The sequence below is a fragment of the Coregonus lavaretus genome, assembly GCF_964263955.1.
Source record: "Coregonus lavaretus genome assembly, chromosome: 15".
Lineage (NCBI taxonomy): Eukaryota > Metazoa > Chordata > Actinopteri > Salmoniformes > Salmonidae > Coregonus > Coregonus lavaretus.
The window spans coordinates 21,001,666-21,024,814 of record NC_140002.1 but is presented as its reverse complement, the minus strand read 5'-3'; the positions used below and the strand labels follow the sequence as shown (position 1 = coordinate 21,024,814).

At 41.9% G+C, this 23,149-nt stretch overlaps 1 protein-coding gene across 1 annotated transcript in view; it reads right to left on the bottom strand.

The window, feature by feature from the left end:
• The window catches only part of LOC311142365 (E3 ubiquitin-protein ligase TTC3-like), a 58,112-nt gene that overhangs the window by 20,642 nt on the left and 14,321 nt on the right, over positions 1 to 23,149 (bottom strand). The window contains exons 10-35 of the mRNA XM_084178007.1: positions 22,157 to 22,219; positions 22,002 to 22,056; positions 21,473 to 21,656; positions 20,668 to 20,713; positions 20,457 to 20,562; positions 18,977 to 19,013; positions 18,524 to 18,584; positions 17,209 to 17,293; positions 15,942 to 16,094; positions 13,655 to 13,735; positions 13,286 to 13,395; positions 13,062 to 13,188; positions 12,809 to 12,931; positions 12,615 to 12,716; positions 12,426 to 12,518; positions 11,936 to 12,006; positions 11,612 to 11,748; positions 11,073 to 11,393; positions 10,588 to 10,863; positions 10,409 to 10,455; positions 10,227 to 10,286; positions 10,064 to 10,143; positions 9,814 to 9,969; positions 9,087 to 9,582; positions 8,813 to 8,875; positions 7,772 to 7,921 (exon numbers count right to left, since the gene is read on the bottom strand). Of these exons, the coding sequence (XP_084034133.1) occupies positions 7,772 to 7,921; positions 8,813 to 8,875; positions 9,087 to 9,582; positions 9,814 to 9,969; positions 10,064 to 10,143; positions 10,227 to 10,286; positions 10,409 to 10,455; positions 10,588 to 10,863; positions 11,073 to 11,393; positions 11,612 to 11,748; positions 11,936 to 12,006; positions 12,426 to 12,518; positions 12,615 to 12,716; positions 12,809 to 12,931; positions 13,062 to 13,188; positions 13,286 to 13,395; positions 13,655 to 13,735; positions 15,942 to 16,094; positions 17,209 to 17,293; positions 18,524 to 18,584; positions 18,977 to 19,013; positions 20,457 to 20,562; positions 20,668 to 20,713; positions 21,473 to 21,656; positions 22,002 to 22,056; positions 22,157 to 22,219 (3,283 nt within the window). The remainder of the gene's footprint in view (positions 1 to 7,771; positions 7,922 to 8,812; positions 8,876 to 9,086; positions 9,583 to 9,813; positions 9,970 to 10,063; positions 10,144 to 10,226; positions 10,287 to 10,408; positions 10,456 to 10,587; positions 10,864 to 11,072; positions 11,394 to 11,611; positions 11,749 to 11,935; positions 12,007 to 12,425; positions 12,519 to 12,614; positions 12,717 to 12,808; positions 12,932 to 13,061; positions 13,189 to 13,285; positions 13,396 to 13,654; positions 13,736 to 15,941; positions 16,095 to 17,208; positions 17,294 to 18,523; positions 18,585 to 18,976; positions 19,014 to 20,456; positions 20,563 to 20,667; positions 20,714 to 21,472; positions 21,657 to 22,001; positions 22,057 to 22,156; positions 22,220 to 23,149) is intronic.

Below are 23,149 nucleotides of genomic sequence, written 5' to 3'. Positions count from 1 at the left end.
CTGGCTACTCCCGTCCGGTAGACAGAGAGGTAGATAGCCGGGGCTAGCTCAAGGCTCAAGGCTAACTGGTGTTACGGGGGCAGTGGTGATTAGCCTACAGCAACATCCATTCGACATCCATTCGGTTGCGGCTAGCTAGATCCGGTGTTATGGTCCAGTGATTCAGTTATTCCGGCAGAAAATCCGATGTTCTGGGTGAAAACCGCTAAACGGCGGCTAATAGCAAGTAGCTAGTTAGCTGGCTGGCTAGTTTCAACTGGAGATTCTAGATAAAGGTGAGTAAATAATAGAATCCATTCTGCATTGAGTGAGGCGGGTTGCAGGAAAGTATATTTAGTAGAAGGATGAAAAGTGTGATAGGGAAATATATACGTAAAATACAAAAAACTGGCTATTTACATGGACACACAAGAGAACACGACCGCACTGCTACGCTATCTTGGAGTATCTAAGAGGAAGATTATCTTCCTCAAACTTGAAACTCACGTGCTGCTTATGTATGCCAGTTAGGCTCTACACCTCTTTGTAAAGCGGATTAATGTGCTTAATTTTATGAAGTTATTTGGCCACTTTAGTTGATACAAACTCACTGACACCGCATTCTTATTGGCAGACTAAATAGCCTTGGTTTCTCAAATGACTGCCTCGCCTGTTTCACCAACTACTTCTCAGATATAGTTCAATGTGTCAAATCGGAGGGCCTGTTGTCTGGACCTATGACAGTCTATGGGGGTGCCACAGGGTTCAATTCTTGGGCCGACTCCTTTCTCCGTGTATATCAATGATGTCGCTCTTGCTGCTGGTGACTCTCAGATCCACCTCTACGCAGACGACACCATTTTGTATACATCTGGCCCTTCATTGGACACTGTGTTAACAAACCTCCAAACGAGCTTCAATGCCATTCAACACTCCTTCAGTAGCCTCCAACTGCTCTTAAAACACTCGTAAAACTAAATGCATGCTCTTCAATCAAACGCTGCTGGCACCCGCCCACCCGACTAGAATCACCACTCTCGACAGGTCTGACCTGGAGTATGTGGACAACTACAAATACCTAGGTGTCTGGTTAGACTAAACTCTCCTTCCAGACTCACATTAAGAATCTCCAATCCAAAGTTAAATCTAGAATCGGCTTCCTATTTCGCAACAAAGCCTCCTTCACTCATGCTTCCAAACATGCCCTCGTAAAACTGACTATCCTACCGATCCTTGACTTCGGCGATGTCATTTACAAAATAGCCTCCAACACTCTACTCAGCAAATTGGATGTAGTCTGTCACCAAAGCCCCATATACTACCCACCACTGTGACCTGTACGCTCTTGTTGGCTGGTCCTCACTACATTCTCGTCGCCAAACCCACTGGCTCCAGGCCATCTATAAATCACTGCTAGGCAAATCCCCGCCTTATCTTCGCTCATTGGTCACCATAGCAACACCCACCCGTAGTTTGCGCTCCGCCAGGTATATCTCACTGGTCATCCCCAAAGCCAACACCTCCTTTGGCTGCCATTCCTTCCAGTTCTCTGCTGCCAGTGACTGGAACGAACTGCAAAAATCTCTGAAGCTGGAGACTCATCTCCCTCACTAACTTTAAGCATCAGTTGTCAGAGCACCTTACCGATCACTGCACCTGTACACAGCCCATCTGAAATTAGCCCACCCAACTACCTCATCCCCATATTGTTATTTATTTTGCTCATTTGCACCCCAGTATCTCTATTTGCACATCATCTCTTGCACATCTATCATTCCAGTGTTAATACTAATTGTAATTATTTTGCACTATAGCCTATTTATTGCCTTACCTCCATAACTTGCTACATTTGCACACACTGTATATATATATTTTCTGTTGTATTTTTGACTTTGTTTTGTTTTACCCCATATGTAACTCTGTTGTTTTTAAATCGCACTGCTTTGCTTTATCTTGGCCAGGTCGCAGTTGTAAATGAGAACTTGTTCTCAACTGGCTTACCTGGTTAAATAAAGGTGAAATAAATAAATAAAATCTTCACCATAAAAATGCACCTTTATAATAAAAGCATTACATGCATAATTGCATTCGCGGTCACTTTTGATAAATGGTGTTTTCCGCTAATGGAATATTCGCGCTTATAGCCTACTGCCATGTGAGCATTGCTGCGCTTATAATGTGAAGAAATAGCCTAATAGTTTATCAACATTTTAAGCTAAAATGTTCTGATCTGTTGCGTCAGCCACATTGCGTAAAACATTTTTTTTGATGCTAGTGGTTGTATTAATTTGGGATCTGTCGCATCCCACAACTGTCCCAGACTATGTTTGGAATATTTATTTCTCGCACAGAATAGGTCGACCTTTGTACTATGGGGCATAGTAGATTGACATAGGCTAGTGCTTTTGCTGTTTGTTTGGCCTACTCATTTTGTTGGCTGATGAAAAGTAAATGTGGACAGTTCTTCAAATATCTTCAATATGCCCCTCGGAATTGGATAAGGACGTGCGCAGTTGCGTCCCAGGTGTGTCTGTCGTCACTTGTAGCTTGTGAGAATGACCCGATCACATGATGTAGCGCGTAGCACTTAGAGAGAAGGGTACAACAGCCACTGGCCGCAAACGGCATAGATTTTTTTAGGGTGCGTTAAGGCCACACAAAGGGGATGCCGCCGTGAAATTCTAGGCATTATCAAGTGCTTGTCAAATTGTGAATGACTCACTGATGTAGTGTGTACAGCCTGCACAAAAAACTAAGCAGAGCTCATGCCTTTCAAGCAACTTTTTTCAAATCATTAGTCACATCATGCAGCCTTACAATGTATAAAAAATCGAAACATATTGCCCAACGTTTGTACAACTAAAGTTACATTAACAACTCTAAATTAAGCATATAGGAATACCTATTTCTTTGTTAAACGCTCAACATAGAACAGCCGCAAGTGCGCATTCCCCTCAAATTGTTTGGAGCTTTGTTCAATTGTATTCTTCATACTATAAAATATTGCCACGGAATTCTAAGCAAATCTTGTCTGCTAAATGAACTTGTGTAGCCCACAGCCATTTAGCATAGCCATATCAGGACAACTCAAGAGTATGCTATTCTGTTCTTCTGAAATATACATTTGTCACGATTATTTAGACCGGTCTAAAATACAGTGAGGGAAAAAAGTATTTGATCCCCTGCTTATTTTGTACGTTTGCCCACTGACAAAGAAATGATCAGTCTGGCTCCCATGTGTCTTTTATACAGGTAACAAACTGAGATTAGGAGCACACTCTTAAAGGGAGTGCTCCTAATCTCAGCTTGTTACCTGTATAAAAAGACACCTGTCCACAGAAGCAATCAATCAGAGTTCTCCAAGGATGTCAGGGACAAGATTGTAGACCTACACAAGGCTGGAATGGGCTACAAGACCATCGCCAAGCAGCTTGGTGAGAAGGTGACAACAGTTGGTGCGATTATTCGCAAATGGAAGAAAAACAAAAGAACTGTCAATCTCCCTCGGCCTGGGGCTCCATGCAAGATCTCACCTCGTGGAGTTGCAATGATCATGAGAACGGTGAGGAATCAGCCCAGAACTACACAGGAGGATCTTGTCAATGATCTCAAGGCAGCTGGGACCATAGTCACCAAGAAAACAATTGGTAACACACTACACAGTGAAGGACTGAAATCCTGCAGCGCCCGCAAAGTCCCCCTGCTCAAGAAAGCACATATACAGGGCCGTCTGAAGTTTGCCAATGAACATCTGAATGATTCAGAGGAGAACTGGGTGAAAGTGCTGTGGTCAGATGAGACCAAAATCGAGCACTTTGGCATCAACTCAACTCGCTGTGTTTGGAGGAGGAGGAATGCTGGACAACTTCACCGCATCAAAGGGACGATGGATGGGGCCATGTACCATCAAATCTTGGGTGAGAACCTCCTTCCCTCAGCCAGGGCATTGAAAATGGGTCGTGGATGGGTATTCCAGCATGACAATGACCCAAAACACACGGCCAAGGCAACAAAGGAGTGGCTCAAGAAGAAGCACATTAAGGTCCTGGAGTGGCCTAGCCAGTCTCCAGACCTTAATCCCATAGAAAATCTGTGGAGGGAGCTGAAGGTTCGAGTTGCCAAACGTCAGCCTCGAAACCTTAATGACTTGGAAAGATCTGCAAAGAGGAGTGGAACAAATCCCTCCTGAGATGTGTGCAAACCTGGTGGCCAACTACAGGAAACATCTGACCTCTGTGATTGCCAACAAGGGTTTTGCCACCAAGTACTAAGTCATGTTTTGCAGAGGGGGTCAAATACTTATTTCCCTAATTAAAATGCAAATCAATTTATAACATTTTTGACATGCGTTTTTCTGGATTTTTGTTGTTGTTATTCGGTCTCTCACTGTTCAAATAAACCTACCATTAAAATTATAGACTGATCATGTCTTTGTCAGTGGGCAAACGTACAAAATCAGCAGGGGATCAAATACTTTTTTCCCTCACTGTAAATAATGGATTTATTGTGAAGGTGTAGGCTATATTACATTATTTATTAGACTTGATCAAATGTAGATGTTCCAAAAGGTCTGCATCAGTGGCTTGTAGGCTGTGTGTGGAAGCCAGGATATGCTAAATGTGTTTGTTAATTAATGGTCAATTACTATGAGACCTACAGTTATTTGCTTGACAATCAACGGATGACGAAATTTCGTGACCGCCACAGCCCTAGTTGCAACACTCACTACAGAGTTCCAAACAGTCTCTGGAACATCAGCACAATAAATGTTCGTCGGGAGCGTCATGAAATGGGTTTCCATGGCAGAGCAGCTGCGCACAAGCCTAAGATCACTATGCGCAATATCAAGCGTCGGCTGGAGTGGTGTAAATCTCGCCGCCATTGGACTATGGAGCAGTAGAAACGTGTTCTCTGGAGTGATGAATCATGCTTCACCATCTGGCAGTCCGAAGGACGAATCTGGGTGCAGGCGGATGCCAGGAGAATGCTACCTGCCCCAATGCATAGTGCCAACTGTAAAGTATGGTGGAGGAGGAATAATGGTCTGGGACTGTTTTTGGGCTAGGCCCCTTAGTTCCAGTGAAGGGAAATCTTAACGCTACAGCATACAATTACATTCTAGATGATTCTGTGCTTCCAACTTTGTGGCAACAGTTTGGGGAAGGCCCTTTCCTGTTTCAGCATGACAATGCCCCCGTACACAAAGCGAGGTCCATACAGAAATAGTTTGTCGAGATCGGTGTGGAAGATCTTGACTGGCTGCACAGAGCCCTGACCTCAACCCCACCGAACACCTTTGGGATGAATTAGAACACCGACTGCGAGCCAGGCCTAATCGCCCAACATCAGTGCTCGACCTCACTAATGCTCGTGGCTGAATGGAAGCAAATACAATTATGGTCTAAGGCACTGCATCGCAGTGTTAGCTGTGCTACTAGAGATCCTGGTTCGAATCCAGGCTCTGTCGTAGCCGGCCGCGACCGGGAGACCCATGGGGCGGCGCACAATTGGCCCAGCGTCATCCAGGGTAGGGGATGGAATGGCCGGGAGGGATGTAGCTCAGTTGGTAGAGCATGGCGTTTGCAACGCCAGGGTTGTGGGTTCGATTCCCACGGGGGACCAGTATGAAACTTTTGTTTGTATACACTCACTAACTGTAAGTCGCTCTGGATAAGAGCGTCTGCTAAATGACTAAAATGTAAATGTATTTGTCACATGCGCCGAATACAACAGGTGTAGACCTTACCGTGAAATGCTTACTTACAAGCCCTTAACCAACAATGCAGTTCAAGAAATAGAGATATTTACTAAATAAACTAAAGTAAAAAATAAAACAATAATGAGGCTATATACAGGGGGTACCAGTTGGTCGAGGTAAATTTGTACATGTAGGTAGGGGTAAAGTGACTATGCATAGATAATAAACAGCGAGTAGCAGCGGGGGGGGGGGGGGGAATCAATGTAAATAGTCCGGGTGGCCATTTTATCTTTTCAACATCTAGTGGACAGCCTTCCCAAAAGAGAGGAGGCTGTTATAGCAGCAAAGGAATGAGATGTTGGACAAGCAGGTGTCCACATACTTGGTCATGTAGTGTATATTCAACTTCTCAGATGCATTCAGATTTCGTTTTCAAATTCAGTTCTCTAAATTCAGATTCAAAACCAAGAGACAACATCTTGGTTCTTTGCCAGCCAGGAAAGGTAGAGGAGAACAGATAGCATCAAATGCTCACTGTGGTAAATAGAAACTTCTGGTGGTTTCTGAAGCCAATGTGGCATGTTAAATGTATTTTCTTCCAATGAATTTGGCTCTAGCATTTGAACCGTTTTGGCTATGATCTATTGTGACATCATTCCTGAAAGCTAAGACTCTCTGGAGCATGGACATGCTGTCTGATCCCCTCTGATGATCACAGGCTGCGTTATAAGGGAGTGTAAAAAAATATATGTTTTTGCCCCCATAAGAATATAGTTTAAATACAATGCAAGTTTACTTTCAATCCGTCTATCTGCATATTTCAAGAAATGGCATATGAGGGTGCGGTGAAATACCCAATGGACCATACTTTTCTCGTCAATTACTTTGAAAAAACATTTATATCAAAAATGGAAAACAAATGATACTCCATCACTACGACAGTAGATGAATCAAATTTATTATTTAAATATTTAAAAGGTGTGGGCTACAGAGAAAAATAGAACAGTGCAATTTGACACCATATGGCATAGAGTGCTACAAGCACTGTAAAGTTCCAGGCGATGAAGGAGAGTGTGGTTATGAGACATACGTGATATGTATGGCTGCGGTGGGAACATGTGGGTCTGAGCAAACATTGATGTTTGTTGAAATTTGTGTGCATCTGTCTTTTGTTTCTGTATGGTTGTTTGAAAATAAACACCATACCACTCCCTATTTAATCTTGCTATTGTGATTAACTGGGTTCAAACCAGGTCTCCTGCATGTACAAGACTGTTAGCCCACTTAGCTAAAGCCTATAGAGGTATGTTCAGGAAGTTCATGTAAAGGACGACACGCTGCTTGCTTAACGAGTACCACAATTGATTCAGCACATATGGAGACTCAAACTGAGGACTTCTGCCTCAAAACACACATATGCATTCTGTGGAAGAGGAACATTTAATTTATTATCTTAAATTAGAACTCCCTTCTAACGCAGCCTGTGATCATCATAGATGGGAACAGAAAGCACATCCATGCTCCAGTCTCTTAGCTTTCAGGATAGCTTACAGCCATAGCGGTTCAAACACTAGAGCTAAATTCATAGGAAGAAAATAAATTAAACATGCCACAATGGCTTCAGAAAAGTCTGTTTACCACAGAGAGCATTTGAGTCTCTGTTCTTCTCTACCTTTGCTGGCTGGCAAAGTACCAGGATGTTGTCTCTGGTTCTGAATTTAGAGAACAGAACTTAAACTAAATCTGAATGCATCTGAGAAGTTGAATATGAAACTTTGAAATTATAGTTTGTAAACTTGATACACAAGACAATGAATGCAATATCTACCATATTAATATATACATATTTAACTTGAATATTCAATTACATTTAAATTGAATTTTGAAAAACTGAATGCAATATTCATTCAATTCAGTTTCAAATCATGAAATACAAGTTCAATTTATTAATTCAATTACTCAATTTGTGCATTAAACATTCAAAAATATGAAATTCAAATTCAATATCCTAATACAAATAAAAAAAGGATAGAATTAAAATACAATTTCTGCTGGCACTGAAATCGCTCCATATATGAGAGTACTCCTCCCTACCTGTATTAAATGGTTGATTTCCTCTAGCTCTCCTTCTAGGGCAGAGATCTCCTTTAGGCGTCTTTGCTTCACAGAGTCGTAGTCCTGCTTTATTTGCTGGATCTGCTGCTCAAACTCTGCATTACTCTTCTCTTTCTTGGACAGGTCTCCCTGGAACGTGGAAACATGCATAATTTAAAAAGGTCAATTTGATCAAGCACAATACTATACTAGGTGCAAAGGTATAGGCTTATTAGGGAAGGGAAAGGGGATACCTAGTCAGTTGCACAACAACGCATTGAACCGAAATGTGTCTTCCGCACTTAACCCAACCCCTCTGAATCAGAGGCTTATTAGGTAGGCTTTTATTAGCCTTAAGGCGTCCACATGCTTCCCAGCCGAAACAGTTTGGTAGAGTTTGTGCTTACATAATGACATTTTGTGACGTTTGTTTTGGACTTTAGTGAGGGTTCTCTCGGCTGTTCGGGCACACTATTTTTTCTGGAGGCAAGATTAAGTTTGGAGCCGAAGTCTACGCCCCTTCGTTGGTGATTGGTCAACAGTAGGGATTCAATGAGACCACTTGTTTTCATGTATTTTTTCATCGAAAAATACTGCACCAAACATCTTAGTTAGCTGTAAAATTGCGCGACTAAGATCTCTTCGGCAAAAACGTCAAAATGAATGAGATTTTGAGGAAGTGTATACTGGCTACGGCGTGTGTCAAAATGGACAAACAGTACTATTGCCGATTTTGTTTCTTGTTTTTTCAAATGAAGGTCTTTTAAGGGAGTATGTGAGCACACTCGTTCGGTGTGGTCTAACCGAATTCGGCTAGGCGCTAGCCGAACTGAAGCACTTTAACGCCTTTAGGCTTCGATATGCTTATTAGAGTGTTGGGCGAGTAACCCAATGTCTCTGGTTTGAATCCCTGAGCAGACTAGGTGATAAATCTGTCCATGTGCTTTTGAGCAAGGCACTTAACCCTAATTGCTCCTGTAGGTCACTCTGGATAAAAGCATCTGCTAAATGACTTAAATGTAGGTATTTTAAAAAACTCACATTATTCCCTTCAAAAGGCTCTGTGTTAACAGCCACTTCACTCAAGGCGACACAAGTTGATACCTACAGAAAGAACAAACATGAGACATTACATTGGCAGCCCAATTCTGATATTTTTTCCACCAATTGGTCTTTAACCTGTCACAGATCTTTTCACATCAGATCTTCTGACCAATTAGTGAACAAAAGATCAGAATTGGGCTACATGTGTAAACGCAGCCACTTGGTCTTGTGATCATAGAAACTTTCAAATTGAATGAGGACAATTCCCCACCTGTACTTCTGCTGCAGTCTTTCCAGGTGCCTCGACTCCCTTTTCCTCTACATCTCTAATATAAAGGTCAAGATCCTCAAGGTTATTTGGATCATGGTTATCATATGACTTGTCCAATGGAGTTCCAATGGCCAGGTTAGGCCACACAGGGATAATAGCAATAGGCTCATCATAATCCCTAGTTCCAGAATCTTGGGAGTTTGGGAGAAACGCCATAGCAGAAGGGTTTAGGGAGAGTCTGTTGGGGATATCCCCTATGAAGTCCAGATTGTCCATTCTGTGAGTGTTGGCATCCTGCAGTGACACGGCGTGTTTCATAAGGCCCAGGAGGTTGTCAGTCATGACGAAGCGCAGCGATTCGAGGAGGAAAGGCTTCAGGCCACCGGCCTCCTGGATCTTTTGCTGGGCGTCGGGAGGGAAGTTGTCCAGCTCGCCCACCAGCAGGGGGTCCTGGGCCTTCAGGGGACCGTACTCCTCCAGGATCTGGGCAAAGTAGCTGGGAGGAAAGATGCAGACATGCAGGTTAGAGGAGCCAGAGGCCATACACACAGGACAAATATGGATCAGCATGACATCTGAATATACAATGAAAACACAATACTTCAGGTCAATTGCTTGGACTTTGAGTCCTCATGAGTCATGATAAAAGTTATAACACACACACATTTTTAGCAGACTAAGACCCTGTTGTCCAATTCCCAAAGGAGAAACACTTGTACAAACTTACTCATACAAACTCTCCTTAGTCAGGTCAGGGTTGTTGTCCAATATTCTCTTGTAGTGGCTACTGCGGCTGCCATTGTTGTACTGTCCCTCAAACTCTGTCACCTGATCACGAAGATGACTGGGAACGCTGAATGGGTCACTGGGGTCAAGAAACATTCTGCCGAAATAAATTATGACCTGGTGAGAACAAGCTGGGGGTTGTCAATGGACAGATTTAACGATGATTGTGTTCTACTGATTAGACAACTTACAAAGAGTCCTCCTCTAAAAAATCCTCGTCCTCATCCTCTCTTGAGGTACCACCTCTCATTCCCGACAGGACAATAACCGACTGAGAAAAATAAAATAATTAGATTGATGTCCAGAAGACACACAATTGCCTCTCTTTCTTTAGGTTTAAGTCATAATGCTCACCGCCTTTGGCTCCTTCTGCTTCTTTTTGCGATTTCTGTTCTTAGTCTTAATAGGGTATTTCTGAAATAAAATGAGTGAAGTTTGATGATTGGTCAAAGTTAAAATCAATATGCCTTGGTTCAAATGCAACACCAACAGACAAAAAGTTTGCTTCAGTGTGGCATCCAACAATCAATACTTACAATTGTATTTTCATTCTCTGTCTTTTTAATCACTAAACAAGGCCCATCTGAAAGAACAGTAAAGTTAAGACAACTGGAAACAGGAACCAAAGCACAACAGCAGCACAACATATTCCAATTTTAGCCTCAAGGGGACTTTTCCCCTGTTAAGGAGGGTGCGTGGGGGTCTAACCGCTTACCCATTATTTCAAAATAGTCATCCAACGCAGCATGGCAGGAGGCGTACTGGTCTCTGTGCTCCTCCAAAGTCCAGATAAACAGCCTCATCTCCTGGGGAGGGGCCTGCTTTAGGTACTCCGTTACAGTCAGGCCAAGACGGCTAAAAAACTCAGGCATGGTCCCAAACTTCTCTATGAGCATGTCCTGCAGGGGGGCAAAATGTAGCAAAGGAGCTAGGTCCAGCTGCTCCAGGTGGTCTGCATAACGGTCAATGAACAGTCCAGCTGCATTCAGACCTGTGAAGTACATCAGGGGAGGAAAAGGGAAATTAGCCAAGATGGCACAAAGCATAAAGTCATGCCGATTTGTGTTGCTGCAGAGTACTTGAATAGAACCAGTAATCTAGTTGTGAGGGTACACAAGTATGCAGCTGGGAGGTTAGCATTGCTCTTCAATACACAAGTTGAAGTCCTGATTACCAGGAGAAAATGTAATGTGTGCTGACCTGAGCTGTCCAGTTGGTGGGCCCAGTCGTGCAGCTTGGGGCTGGTGTCCAGGCAGCCGCTCAGGCTGTGGATAAAGATGCGGGCCCACACCCGGTTCTTCCTTTCCAGGAGGAGCTCCACCACATCCCCCAGCGTCTCCGGCTGCCTCCCAGCATACGACATGCCCAGTTCGCTTCCCTTGATCCGGTCCATGTCCATCCATGGCTTAAGGTTCTTCATCAACACAGAGATGTTGTGGCTCTTGTCCCTGAACAGATCCTTGCTATCGCTGATCTGAAGCAGAACACGGTCCCCGTAAGACAGCCAGGTGGGGGATGAAGCTGGAGAAGGGTGTTAAACAGTTAGGAATTGAGGATACTGTGACAGAGAAGCTGGTATGTGGTCAGAACAGAGTTTGGAATGTAACAGTGATGTGGATTGCATCATGCATTTAGTAGTCACACCTTCAGATTCTTTAAGGGTGAAGTCAGTGAAACTGGTTCCTTTGGAAAGGAGAATGTACATCTGGTGGACTATAATAAATGTAAGATGTCTGTACCCTTCTGTTCTACGACAATGGTCTCCCGGTTCTCCAAAGGCATCTGATCATTCTTGTCTTGCGTAGTCAGAGAAGCATCTTGCCTACATTGCTTCCGTCTGACCTTACGATCCTCTTTGGATTTCAACTTCTTGAGACTGGCAAACAAAATGAAATTAAAAACATTAAGATACAGAAACAATTGTGATGGTAGTAATAGTACTGCCTTGGTTAAAGATTTGCTTGACATACAAATCTTTGATGTGCTCAGTCTGCAGTTTGATAAATTGCATTGGGTATGGACATGTAGAGAAACTTCAGCACAAAAATGTTGGTTCAACTCACCTTGAACATTTCTGATTTACTCTCAATTTTGCTGTACCTCTATGTTTTTCAATAGATGCTAAAGACACAAACTAAAGACACAGAATAATAGACTCATTAATGTGATATAAAATGGCGATTACATTTAAAGATGCACTATGCAGAAATCGATCCGCCATTTCCTGGTTGCAAAAATTCTAATTGTTTGCTTAATTTCAGTTTGTGACAAAACAAGCAAGTATAGTGTAGAGAACCATTGTACCATCTAAACCGCTGTTAAATATATTTTCCATAACCAAAAATATTGTATTTTCAGCTGTTGTACAAAACCGAAAGTAAAATTAAACTTAGCGGGAAGCATAGAAATAGCGCACATAGAACATATCTACCGCTTCTTAGACTTGCTTTCAGTGAAAATGAGATCTATAACACACAGTTCTATGTGAATTGCCCAAAAAGTTACATATTGTAGCTTTAATAATAACATGCCAACATTAGAGAAATTCCTTACCTCACATTTGACAAGCCCTGTTGAACCATATATTTTAATATGACAGATTCTACCCCCACATTCTGGAGTAAAGCAAATTTCCTGCAGGAAATCCTGTGGGTAAAAACAGACATGAGTATACTAGCGGCAAGAGTGACGTAAAAGAAAATTGGTGTGCACTTGAACTTGAAGGTTGCAAATAGATGTTACCTTTTCATTCTTATCAGAGAATGCTGTTACTTTCAACTTCTTCCAACAGCTGATATGGTACTCCACTTTGCAGCTTTGGCAGCAAACCACCCGAATGAAACCCTATGAGTAAAGACGGAGGTATGAGTGTTTAGTGAACATGTTAGGTCTGACTTTCATGGAGGCAACTTAGGTTGATCACATTTGTCATTTACCTTAAAATCTGGATCTGTGAAGTAGATTTCCATTTTGGAATGGCCATGGCAATTCTGATGCCGACAAATGGCATCTGGTTTAGGTGGAAATTTGCACATCTCTATGGATTCCTCTAGCAGCTCCTGGTTTGGGGTTCAAATTAAAATAAAAAACAGAACAAAATCAAAACCACAGCAAGCAATGACATTTCCTGCCTCAATTCAACAGTTGATTTGAACCAAAACCCAAGTAAGATCATAAATGAGAACGTACCTTGAAATAGTCCAGCTTAGTCTCCTCAACAATAGCTGTTGTGGTGGGCCAAGTCAGTTTACCAGGTGTTATCTTCTTCTTAACCATTTGCATAGAATTAGAAAACTGTTCCAGAGCAATTGGAAATCTACAGGGGGGGAGGAAAAAAACATTTGTAAGTATACCCTGTGACGTGCACCTATAATTTCAGAGTGCTCTATAAACATGATCCCATCTGTAACTACCGGTTCTCCTTCTGATACACCTTTCCAATGCCGTAAAAAACCAGACACTGAAACTTCCTCTCTTCAAAGGTTTTGATCTTGTCAAAGTCCCTTTGAGCTTCAGCAAGTTCCTAAATAGAAGAAGAAGAAAAAACAGTACAAAGCCTGATTGTGGTTGAGACCATATCAAAACACTTATAATATGCCATTAAGCAGACGCTTTGCGACTTGCAGTCATGCGTGCATACATTTTAAATATGGGTGGTCCCGGGAATTGAACCCACTACCCTGGAGTTACAAGCGCCATGCTCTACCAACTGAGCTACAAAGGACCACTTGAAAAGCATAGTAGCCTTCCTTGGTAGCTAGCGATCACACAAAGTTTCTTACCTCAGGTTGACCAATCTCTAACAGAGCTGAGGCATGGCCATAAATCAGCACAACTTGGTCAAGAGCACAGAGGCCAAGTTCCTGGGGAGGAGAAAAAAGTGAATTAGCTGCTAGCTAAATTAGACAATGGCTAGTTAGCTTGCTAATGCAACTGATACTGTATTTGAAAACAGGCAAGGTAACCTTGTTAGCAAGCTAGCAAATATTAGCAAACATACTTGCAAGCTAGCTAAATTGTGTTGGCTAGCTAGCTCCTGCAGTTGCTCACCAATCCACACCAAACCAAACAATTTGCAAGGCTCGTCGTTCACTCAACTGACTTAGCAAAAAATTAAAAAGACATTCAGTCAAGCTAGCCTGGTAGCTGGCCAGACTAACTAAAACATGTGACTACAGGGGTTTGTATACATCACGTTCCAAAACACAGCTTTAACTAGCCAAGTTGCAATAACTTGACCTACTCTACAAACATTAGCACAGTAAACTGACATCGATATATACACTGCTCAAAAAAATAAAGGGAACACTTAAACAACACAATGTAACTCCAAGTCAATCACACTTCTGTGAAATCAAACTGTCCACTTAGGAAGAAACACTGATTGACAATACATTTCACATGCTGTTGTGCAAATGGAATAGACAACAGGTGGAAATTATAGGCAATTAGCAAGACACCCCCAATAAAGGACTGGTTTTGCAGGTGGTGACCACAGACCACTTCTCAGTTCCTATGCTTCCTGGCTGATGTTTTGGTCACTTTTGAATGCTGGCGGTGCTTTCACTCTAGTGGTAGCATGAGACGGAGTCTACAACCCACACAAGTGGCTCAGGTAGTGCAGCTCATCCAGGATGGCACATCAATGCGAGCTGTGGCAAGAAGGTTTGCTGTGTCTGTCAGCGTAGTGTCCAGAGCATGGAGGCGCTACCAGGAGACAGGCCAGTACATCAGGAGACGTGGAGGAGGCCGTAGGAGGGCAACAACCCAGCAGCAGGACCGCTACCTCCGCCTTTGTGCAAGGAGGAGCAGGAGGAGCACTGCCAGAGCCCTGCAAAATGACCTCCAGCAGGCCACAAATGTGCATGTGTCTGCTCAAACGGTCAGAAACAGACTCCATGAGGGTGGTATGAGGGCCCGACGTCCACAGGTGGGGGTTGTGCTTACAGCCCAACACCGTGCAGGACGTTTGGCATTTGCCAGAGAACACCAGGATTGGCAAATTCGCCACTGGCGCCCTGTGCTCTTCACAGATGAAAGCATGTTCACACTGAGCACATGTGACAGACGTGACAGAGTCTGGAGACGCCGTGGAGAACGTTCTGCTGCCTGCAACATCCTCCAGCATGACCGGTTTGGCGGTGGGTCAGTCATGGTGTGGGTGGCATTTCTTTGGGGAGCCGCACAGCCCTCCATGTGCTCGCCAGAGGTAGTCTGACTGCCATTAGGTACCGAGATGAGATCCTCAGACCCCTTGTGAGAACATATGCTGGTGCAGTTGGCCCTGGGTTCCTCCTAATGCAAGACAATGCTAGACCTCATGTGGCTGGAGTGTGTCAGCAGTTCCTGCAAGAGGAAGGCATTGATGCTATGGACTGGCCCGCCCGTTCCCCAGACCTGAATCCAATTGAGCACATCATGTCTCGCTCCATCCACCAACGCCACGTTGCACCACAGACTGTCCAGGAGTTGGCGGATGCTTTAGTCCAGGTCTGGGAGGAGATCCCTCAGGAGACCATCCGCCACCTCATCAGGAGCATGCCCAGGCGTTGTAGGGTGGTCATACAGGCACGTGGAGGCCACACACACTACTGAGCCTCATTTTGACTTGTTTTAAGGACATTACATCAAAGTTGGATCAGCCTGTAGTGTGGTTTTCCACTTTAATTTTGAGGGTGACTCCAAATCCAGACCTCCATGGGTTGATAAATTTGATTTTCATTGATAATTTTTGTGTGATTTTGTTGTCAGCACATTCAACTATGTAAAGAAAAAAGTATTTAATAAGATTATTTCATTCATTCAGATCTAGGATGTGTTATTTTAGTGTTCCCTTAATTTTTTTGAGCAGTGTATATTTATTTATTTTTGGGTGAGAAAATAACCCTCCTAAACAGTTTCTCTAAACAAAGCCCAGTTTCCTGTTAAGCTGCACCTTTCCTATTGCACATATCTTCTGAATGCGGTTGTGCCAAGGAGTACAGATTGAGCTGAAGTTGCCCCACTTCCTTTACCACACTTCTCTAAATGGTTTCACTGATGGTGGGAGGGACAGGCTTTGTGCCGTACCTTTGGTGTGCTGGTCTCCAGGATGACGAGGGCCTGGGAGAAGGCCTGCTCTGCGTTGCGGCATCGCTGGTCGGCCAGGGCCGTGTGGGCATCCTGCACAGCTGACACCAGCAAGTCCCGCATACTGGGGTCTCCGGATCTGCCTAATATCATCTGAGTGATAATAATGTAAGCATACTGTGATCATCTGAGTAAATAATGTAAGCATACTGTGTCCATAATAAGTATATAGGTTGTATGTTGGGAGCTTTTGGGAAAGAGCACAGTTAGAAAGATATGGCATATAGAAGCAAACCGGATGGACATCATGAAAATGATCGGAGAGGTTGAGAGTAGAAGTAGTTCAGGAGCAAAAAAATATATATATATAATAGAATTATTGTAAAATTAACTCTGTCCATAAGGTGTAGATAGTAAGTATAGATCGGAAGTAGAGGCCTGGGCATTGTTGTTCACTAATTTACTCCAAGTAGGGAAAGGATGGCGGGGTTGAAAAGTAATAAAGGGGAGTATATATATAAAAAAAAAACATGGGGGATTGGAAGTGATGCAGACAATTACATTGATAGAAGATACAATCTGCAATATTAAGCTGATCCATCCCCCCAAAATTTTTTTTTTTTAAAATTAACAAAAAATGAAATTAAAAAATAAAAAAAATAAATAAAATTATCTGAGTGGGAAGGGGTATCCATGAGTCACTAATAACCTGCAAAGTTGTTTCTAAACACACATTTATAGGTGAAAACTACTTCAGGAAATCATGCATCAGCCTAGTTGACATGTTCTTTGTGGTAAAAAGGACCCAATTAAATGGGATGAATATAAAATCTGTTTCAGAGCCAGGGAGATAGTGGGTTAGCGGGAGGAGGGGAGGCCACAGTATATTTTGATAATGAAGGGCATACCATTAGTGAGGGGGAAAGTTAAAGTTATGGCAGGAAATTAGAGTCAGGAAATGCATCCAACATTTGTTTGGTGTTGTGATATCAAATGTGAAATTCTATTTCAGAGGGGTATACTACAAAGCAGGATCAATGAGTTAGTCAGCTAACTTTGATAAACCAGAAATAACTTGATTTTCTGAAAGCTATAAACTTGTGTTTTTGGTTGTCGAGTCAGTTAGACCATGACCATTCCAAGGTAATCTTCCTAAAAAAATAAGTTCTTTCAGAATATTTAGGTCTGTTACCTCAGATTCTGCTTTGTAGTATACCCCTCTGAGCTGTAACATCATGACATCGTTGTCACAAGAACAAATCTGTACCTTTGAATGCTGGTTTCTGCTCTTCCCTTTCGGTTTCTCTGAAGCGATGGGCTCTGATTTGCTGCTCTTTTTATCAGCCATTTGACTGAAAATAAAAAACTGATTATAGTATTTTTCATACTTTTTCGAGTAGCCTACTGTAGTTAATTGCAGAGTACACAAATGTGACTGAATATATCCAACTGTTTCAAACTGAATGCTGGCTACTTGAGGAATACCTATGTAAGAATGCTGTTCATTGACTATAGCTCAGCATTCAACACCATAGTACCCTCCAAGCTCATCATTAAGCTCAGGGCCCTGGGTCTGAACCCCACCCTGTGCAATTGGGTCCTGGACTTCCTGACGGGCCGCCCCCATGTGGTGAAGGTAGGAAACAACATCTCCAGTACATGTGCATTAAAGCTGGGACCGAGAGACTGAAAAACTGCTTCCATCTCAAGGCCATCAGACTGTTAAATAGCCATCACTAGCACATTAGAGGCTGCTGCTGCCTATTGAAATCACTGGCCACTTTAAGAAATGGAACACTAGTCACTTTAATAATTTTTACATATCTTGCACTACTCGTCTCATATGTATATACTGCATTCTATTCTACTGTATCTTAGTCCATGCCGCTCTGTCATTGCTTGTCCATATATGTATATATTCTTAAATCCCATTCCTTACTAGTTTTGTGTGTATTGGCTATATGTTGTGAAATTGTTAGATATTACTTGTTAGATATTACTGCACTGTCAGAGCTAGAAGCACAAGCATTTCGCTACACCCGCTATAACATCTGCTAAACACGTGTATGTGACAAATACAATTTGATTTGATTTGAGACAGACCAAAAACAGGAAATCACCCAAGTATGAAAGTGTGCTCAGAACTGTAGGCAGTTATTTAACATTATTTGACTAGCACCCTCAAGCACTAACCAAGTAAGCAAGAATGCACATACCACACTGAACTTCCAATGTCAACTAACAATTCCTCTCAAGAACGTGCATTATGTGCTTTTCCTATAGACAATTTAACACAACGATTCAGATTCTTGGTTGGGTTCAATAAAGCAGTTGCGAAATAAAACAGATCCGTTGCTTCAGATAAATAGCCTATATTGTTTGTCCAAAACATAATTTGATGTCATATTGTTCATATGCACCAACTTTAATTAACATTGCGTTACACTGAAGAGGTCCATTTGGGATCAATATACTGCACTAACTTTCTTCCCCACTCAACAGAAGCTCTGGTCTGTTGGTCTGGCAGTGAAGTAAGGCTATTGTATTACAAACCTGGTAAGCAAATCGATCATAAAACTCACCTTTTCGTCTCTTTAGGCCCCTCTGCATTATCCACTGAATGTGCTCCCCCTTCAGCTTTCACTAGGGAGAAAAGGGTTAGCAACGATAAGTTTCAGCAAAGAAAACATTCACAAAACCAGCAACTCTGGAGAAAGTGGTGATATGTGCTCTTAAAGAAACAGCTCAGGGAAGTCAAAACAACCACAAGGTTATGATGGGCTGCAAGACAACAACTGGCTTAACTTGTTCTCAGCGTTGCAACAGTATTAGTCATTGTTCAACACAGGTGGGGCAATATTCAGGATGTGGTAGGTGCTGACATAATACTTTTTTCAACAGCATTTCTAGAGGTACCTAAAAAGCTGCATTGAATTTAATTCAATAGCTAAACAATTTGATCCTATTTATTTCAACCTTAACAGAAGACCTTTATATTAGTTTGAGCAAAGCAGAAATAGCAGCAAAAAACTTACCTGGCTGTGTCAGACTTTCCACCTTGACTCCTGAGCACTGGGTTTGGTGACATGAAAAGATAATCAGAAATATAAATTTCCTAAAACATTATGGATTACATATTTGGACTGCAAAACAGCCCCAACAGTATTACTCACAACATGATTTATTTAGAAACATTACAATGTCCATGAGATGGGGTCAATTCTATAGCTGATCAAACAGCTCACTGATCAGTGCACGACAAAGCAATCACCAGCTGCAGTACTTGAACTGCCTTTTGGATTAAACGCTGCAATATGTAACTTTTTGAGCGACCCAAAAATTCACAGAAATGTGAGTTATAGATCTGTCATTCTAATTGAAAGCAAGTCTAAGAAGTGGTAGATCTGTTCTATGTGCGTTATTTCTATAAATACCATTCTTTAGTTAAATCTTTGTGTCTTTTACTTTTGGTTTTGTACACCAGCTTCAAACAGCTGAAAATACAATATTTGTGGTTATGGAAAATATATTTCACAGAGGTTTAGATGGTACAATGATTCTCTACACTATACTTATGGAGGACTAAAAGTGCCACAATTAAATAAATAAATACACCATTAAATAATTACTTAAATGTGTCATTAATTAATTCAAATTAGAATTAAATACATAAATGTGTAATTAAATGTATCATTAATTAATTCAAATACCGATTCATTTTATGTAAAATACATATATAATTATTTCACTATTTACATTTACATTTCATGATCCTGCATTGCAGTGATTCATGAATTACTTAAAACTGTCAAACTGACCCATCAAAGTCAGTGGGCGGGGCTAACGCGAATCTAGTCTGATCCATTGCTTTGGTCTGAAGTAGAGTAGGCCAACCTGGATAGAGACAATGGAGGATCTCCGTGAACTTTCCAGGGAGTTGGTTAGAGACATTTTAAACTTAGCAGAGGATGTAGAAGCAGGACCTGCTGACATTATCCGGAATTGATTTGTCTTGGCTTGATGCAGAGGGTAACCAATCAGGCGTTAGGTTCCGCCTACCAACTTTTGATGGGTCAGTTTGACAGTTTTAAGTAATTCAGGAAGCACTCCAACGCAGGACCATGAAATGTAAATGTAAATAGTGAAATTATTATATATGTATTTTACATAAAATGAATCGGTATTTGAATTAATTAATGACACATTTAATAACACATTTATGTATTTAATTCTAATTTTAATTAATTAATGACACATTTAAGTAATTATTTAATGGTGTATTTATTTATTTAATTGTGGCACTTTTAGTCCTCCATAATACTTGCTTGATTTGTCATATAAAAACTGAAATTAGGTGTACTATTAGGATTTTATCAACTAGGAAATGGTGGAGCAATTTCTGCATAGTGAATCTTTGCGCTTTGCGAGGACTGTTTTGTGGACAAAAGAGGACCCCCTAAATGTAATTCATAGACTAGGGTAGTGAAAGTTGAGGGCCAGGTCTGAGTAACTGACCTTGTTCTCAGGAGCGGTGCTATTAGTGCAAGGCTCAACCTTACTGGCAGGTTTATCAGTCTGTTGTCGTGACTCTGTAGTGTCTGCTCTGGTGGTACTGTCCGTTCTGTAGATTACAGTAAAACACAATGGTTACACAAATTCTAAATGATCCACAAATGTATAATTGTGGTTGGTTTGTAAACATCATTGAGTAAGGTACCGTACATACCTTTTACTTGAAACTTTCTTAGCTGCAGTTTTATTCGGTCTGCCAACTAGAAATGAATACAGTTTGCATACATGAAAAGAAACCACACATTACATACAGACTTGGATTGAATGATTTAGCAAAACTAGACGAGACCTACCAACAAACAACTCTAAATTGAGAACAATTAAGAGGAAAACCTGCTTTTGAAGAAGGAACAGAGCTGGTAAAGCAAGCACAACCTACCCACGACTCAGATTACAAGAGCAATGAAAGGAAATACATACCGTAAACCAATGGCATGCCATTGTAACTAACAAGGTAGACTACTTCCGTTTGACCACAACCTAAACAATACATTTCTTCTCCATAGCTCCCCAAAGGAACTGAACTTTTTCATGTCTTCTTGATAGAGGCAGGGTTAGGATTAGCCACTCCCACTTTTTACTATTGGTTATGATCACAATTTATGGCCACTCAACATATGGCAGAGTTGCCTCTGTCTCATGACAAGAGGTGCTGCATTCTTAGCATGAAGGCTCTTGTTGGGGGTTACATTCATCTGCTAATGACAGTTTTACAATCCCTCTGATTTGTCATGGAGGGAGTTTTACAAGGGCCCAAATTAGTCTCGGTAACCGCGAGCCGAGTAGTACAATCCCCCCAGAATTTGTCCCTGTAATTCATCTGGTTTCCTAAAAGATCGACTGGTTTTAATATGAAGTTCTAGATAGGGTCTCCAAATGTACCACAGAACTGCACTCAGGTTGGTCACCTGGGTCCTCTATGTGTAAGCATAAAGACTGCAGGAGAGTTTCCCTGTTACCTTTGCTCTCCTCTTCCCTGCGACGTTTGCTCTCCATCTCTATGTTGAACTTGGTATGTTGCTGCAGCAGGTCCTTCATGCCCTCTGGGTCAGCCTTGCACAGAGTCTGGGCCCACTCGTTGGCTGCCACCGCCCGCTTGTGTTCCCCAAGGAGGAACAACGCCTCACAGTACCGGTAGTGACCCTGCCACACAGGGGAAGATACCATCATTCACCGACACATAGACATCATCATTTTAGGAATGTTGGTACTTTGGTGGACATTAACATACCATTGCAACCACTCCACATATCATTTTTGTAGACTTAAGTTTCCTTAAGACATTTCATGCCTCATGAAACGTTTCCACACTGATAATAAAGTTTTCATTTCTGAGCAATAGAACTAGCTAGCTTCTCAGTCAAAATGTATTAATTTCCCCACCATCAGAGGGTTTGATCCTCAGATTTTTCTGATAACCCTTGCTTGAGAAGCTACTGAGGGAAATCTCATTGGAAATTCAGACATGGCTGTGGGAGCATAGCTTACCTTTGCCCACTCTGGTTGTATCAAAGTGGCTCGTTTTCCATCACCAACAGCTTTTCTGCAACAAAGAAATTATGCCATTGATCATTAAACATAACGGGTCTGTGTAACAGTGTCCTATACAAAACAGGTTTGTTTATAGTTTGTGAAGGACTTACAGATATTTTTCACTACGAATATAGCAAAGTGCTCTGTTCCCATAGATAATGTAGTTTTCAGGGCTGAAAAATAGATAGGATTATGTTATCAAACAAGAATTCATTCAACGACATACAAAAATATGATTATTTAGAAGTTGACAAACTACGCAATTCTGGCCTATTTTGACAAACCAAATGGGAAAGATAGTGATGATAGGTTGTCCAAAAGTGACTTACACTTCAGAGACATTTATGGCTCCATTAATTGACATTCTCAGCTGGGAGGGTGTTAGTCACAGGACACATGTTGAAGTCAAAAGGTACCAGGGACAATAACATGTATACTACTGATTTGACTGTCAAATCCAAATCAAATTTTATTGGGTCACATGCTTCGTAAACAACAGGTGTAAACTAACAGTGAAAGGCTAAATTACAGGTACTTTTCCAAAAGTTAAAAGATAAAACAAATACATATAGAAATAGTGCCGATTTATAAATACACTGTGAATAACAATAACGAGTAAAATAACATGGCTATATACAGGGGTTACCAGTACCAAGTTGCTGTACAGGGGTAATTCAAGTAGCTATGTACATATAGGTAGGGATAAAGTGACTAGGCAACAGGTTTGATAATTAGGGCCCGGAACGATACCAGTACCACAATATTTATTTACATGCCAAAAATGAACAAACGAAGCAGACCAAACTCTTTGGTCCTTTAAAAAAATATCTGCTGTATCAGGGTTTCTGAATTGAGGCTGTTCTGAGGACACAAGGGGAAGAGAGGGGGTGCAACTCCATATTAGGACAGTGTTCCTAATGTTTGTTATACCCAGTGTGTACATACACACCAAGTTAACCCAACCCCCCCCCCCCCCCCCCCCCCTCCCTCCTCCTCCTCCTCCTCCTCCTCTCCCCCCCGAACAGCCTCAATTTGTCAGGGCATGGACTCTACAAGGTGTCAAAAGCGGTCCACAGGGATGCTGGCCCATGTTGACTCCCAAT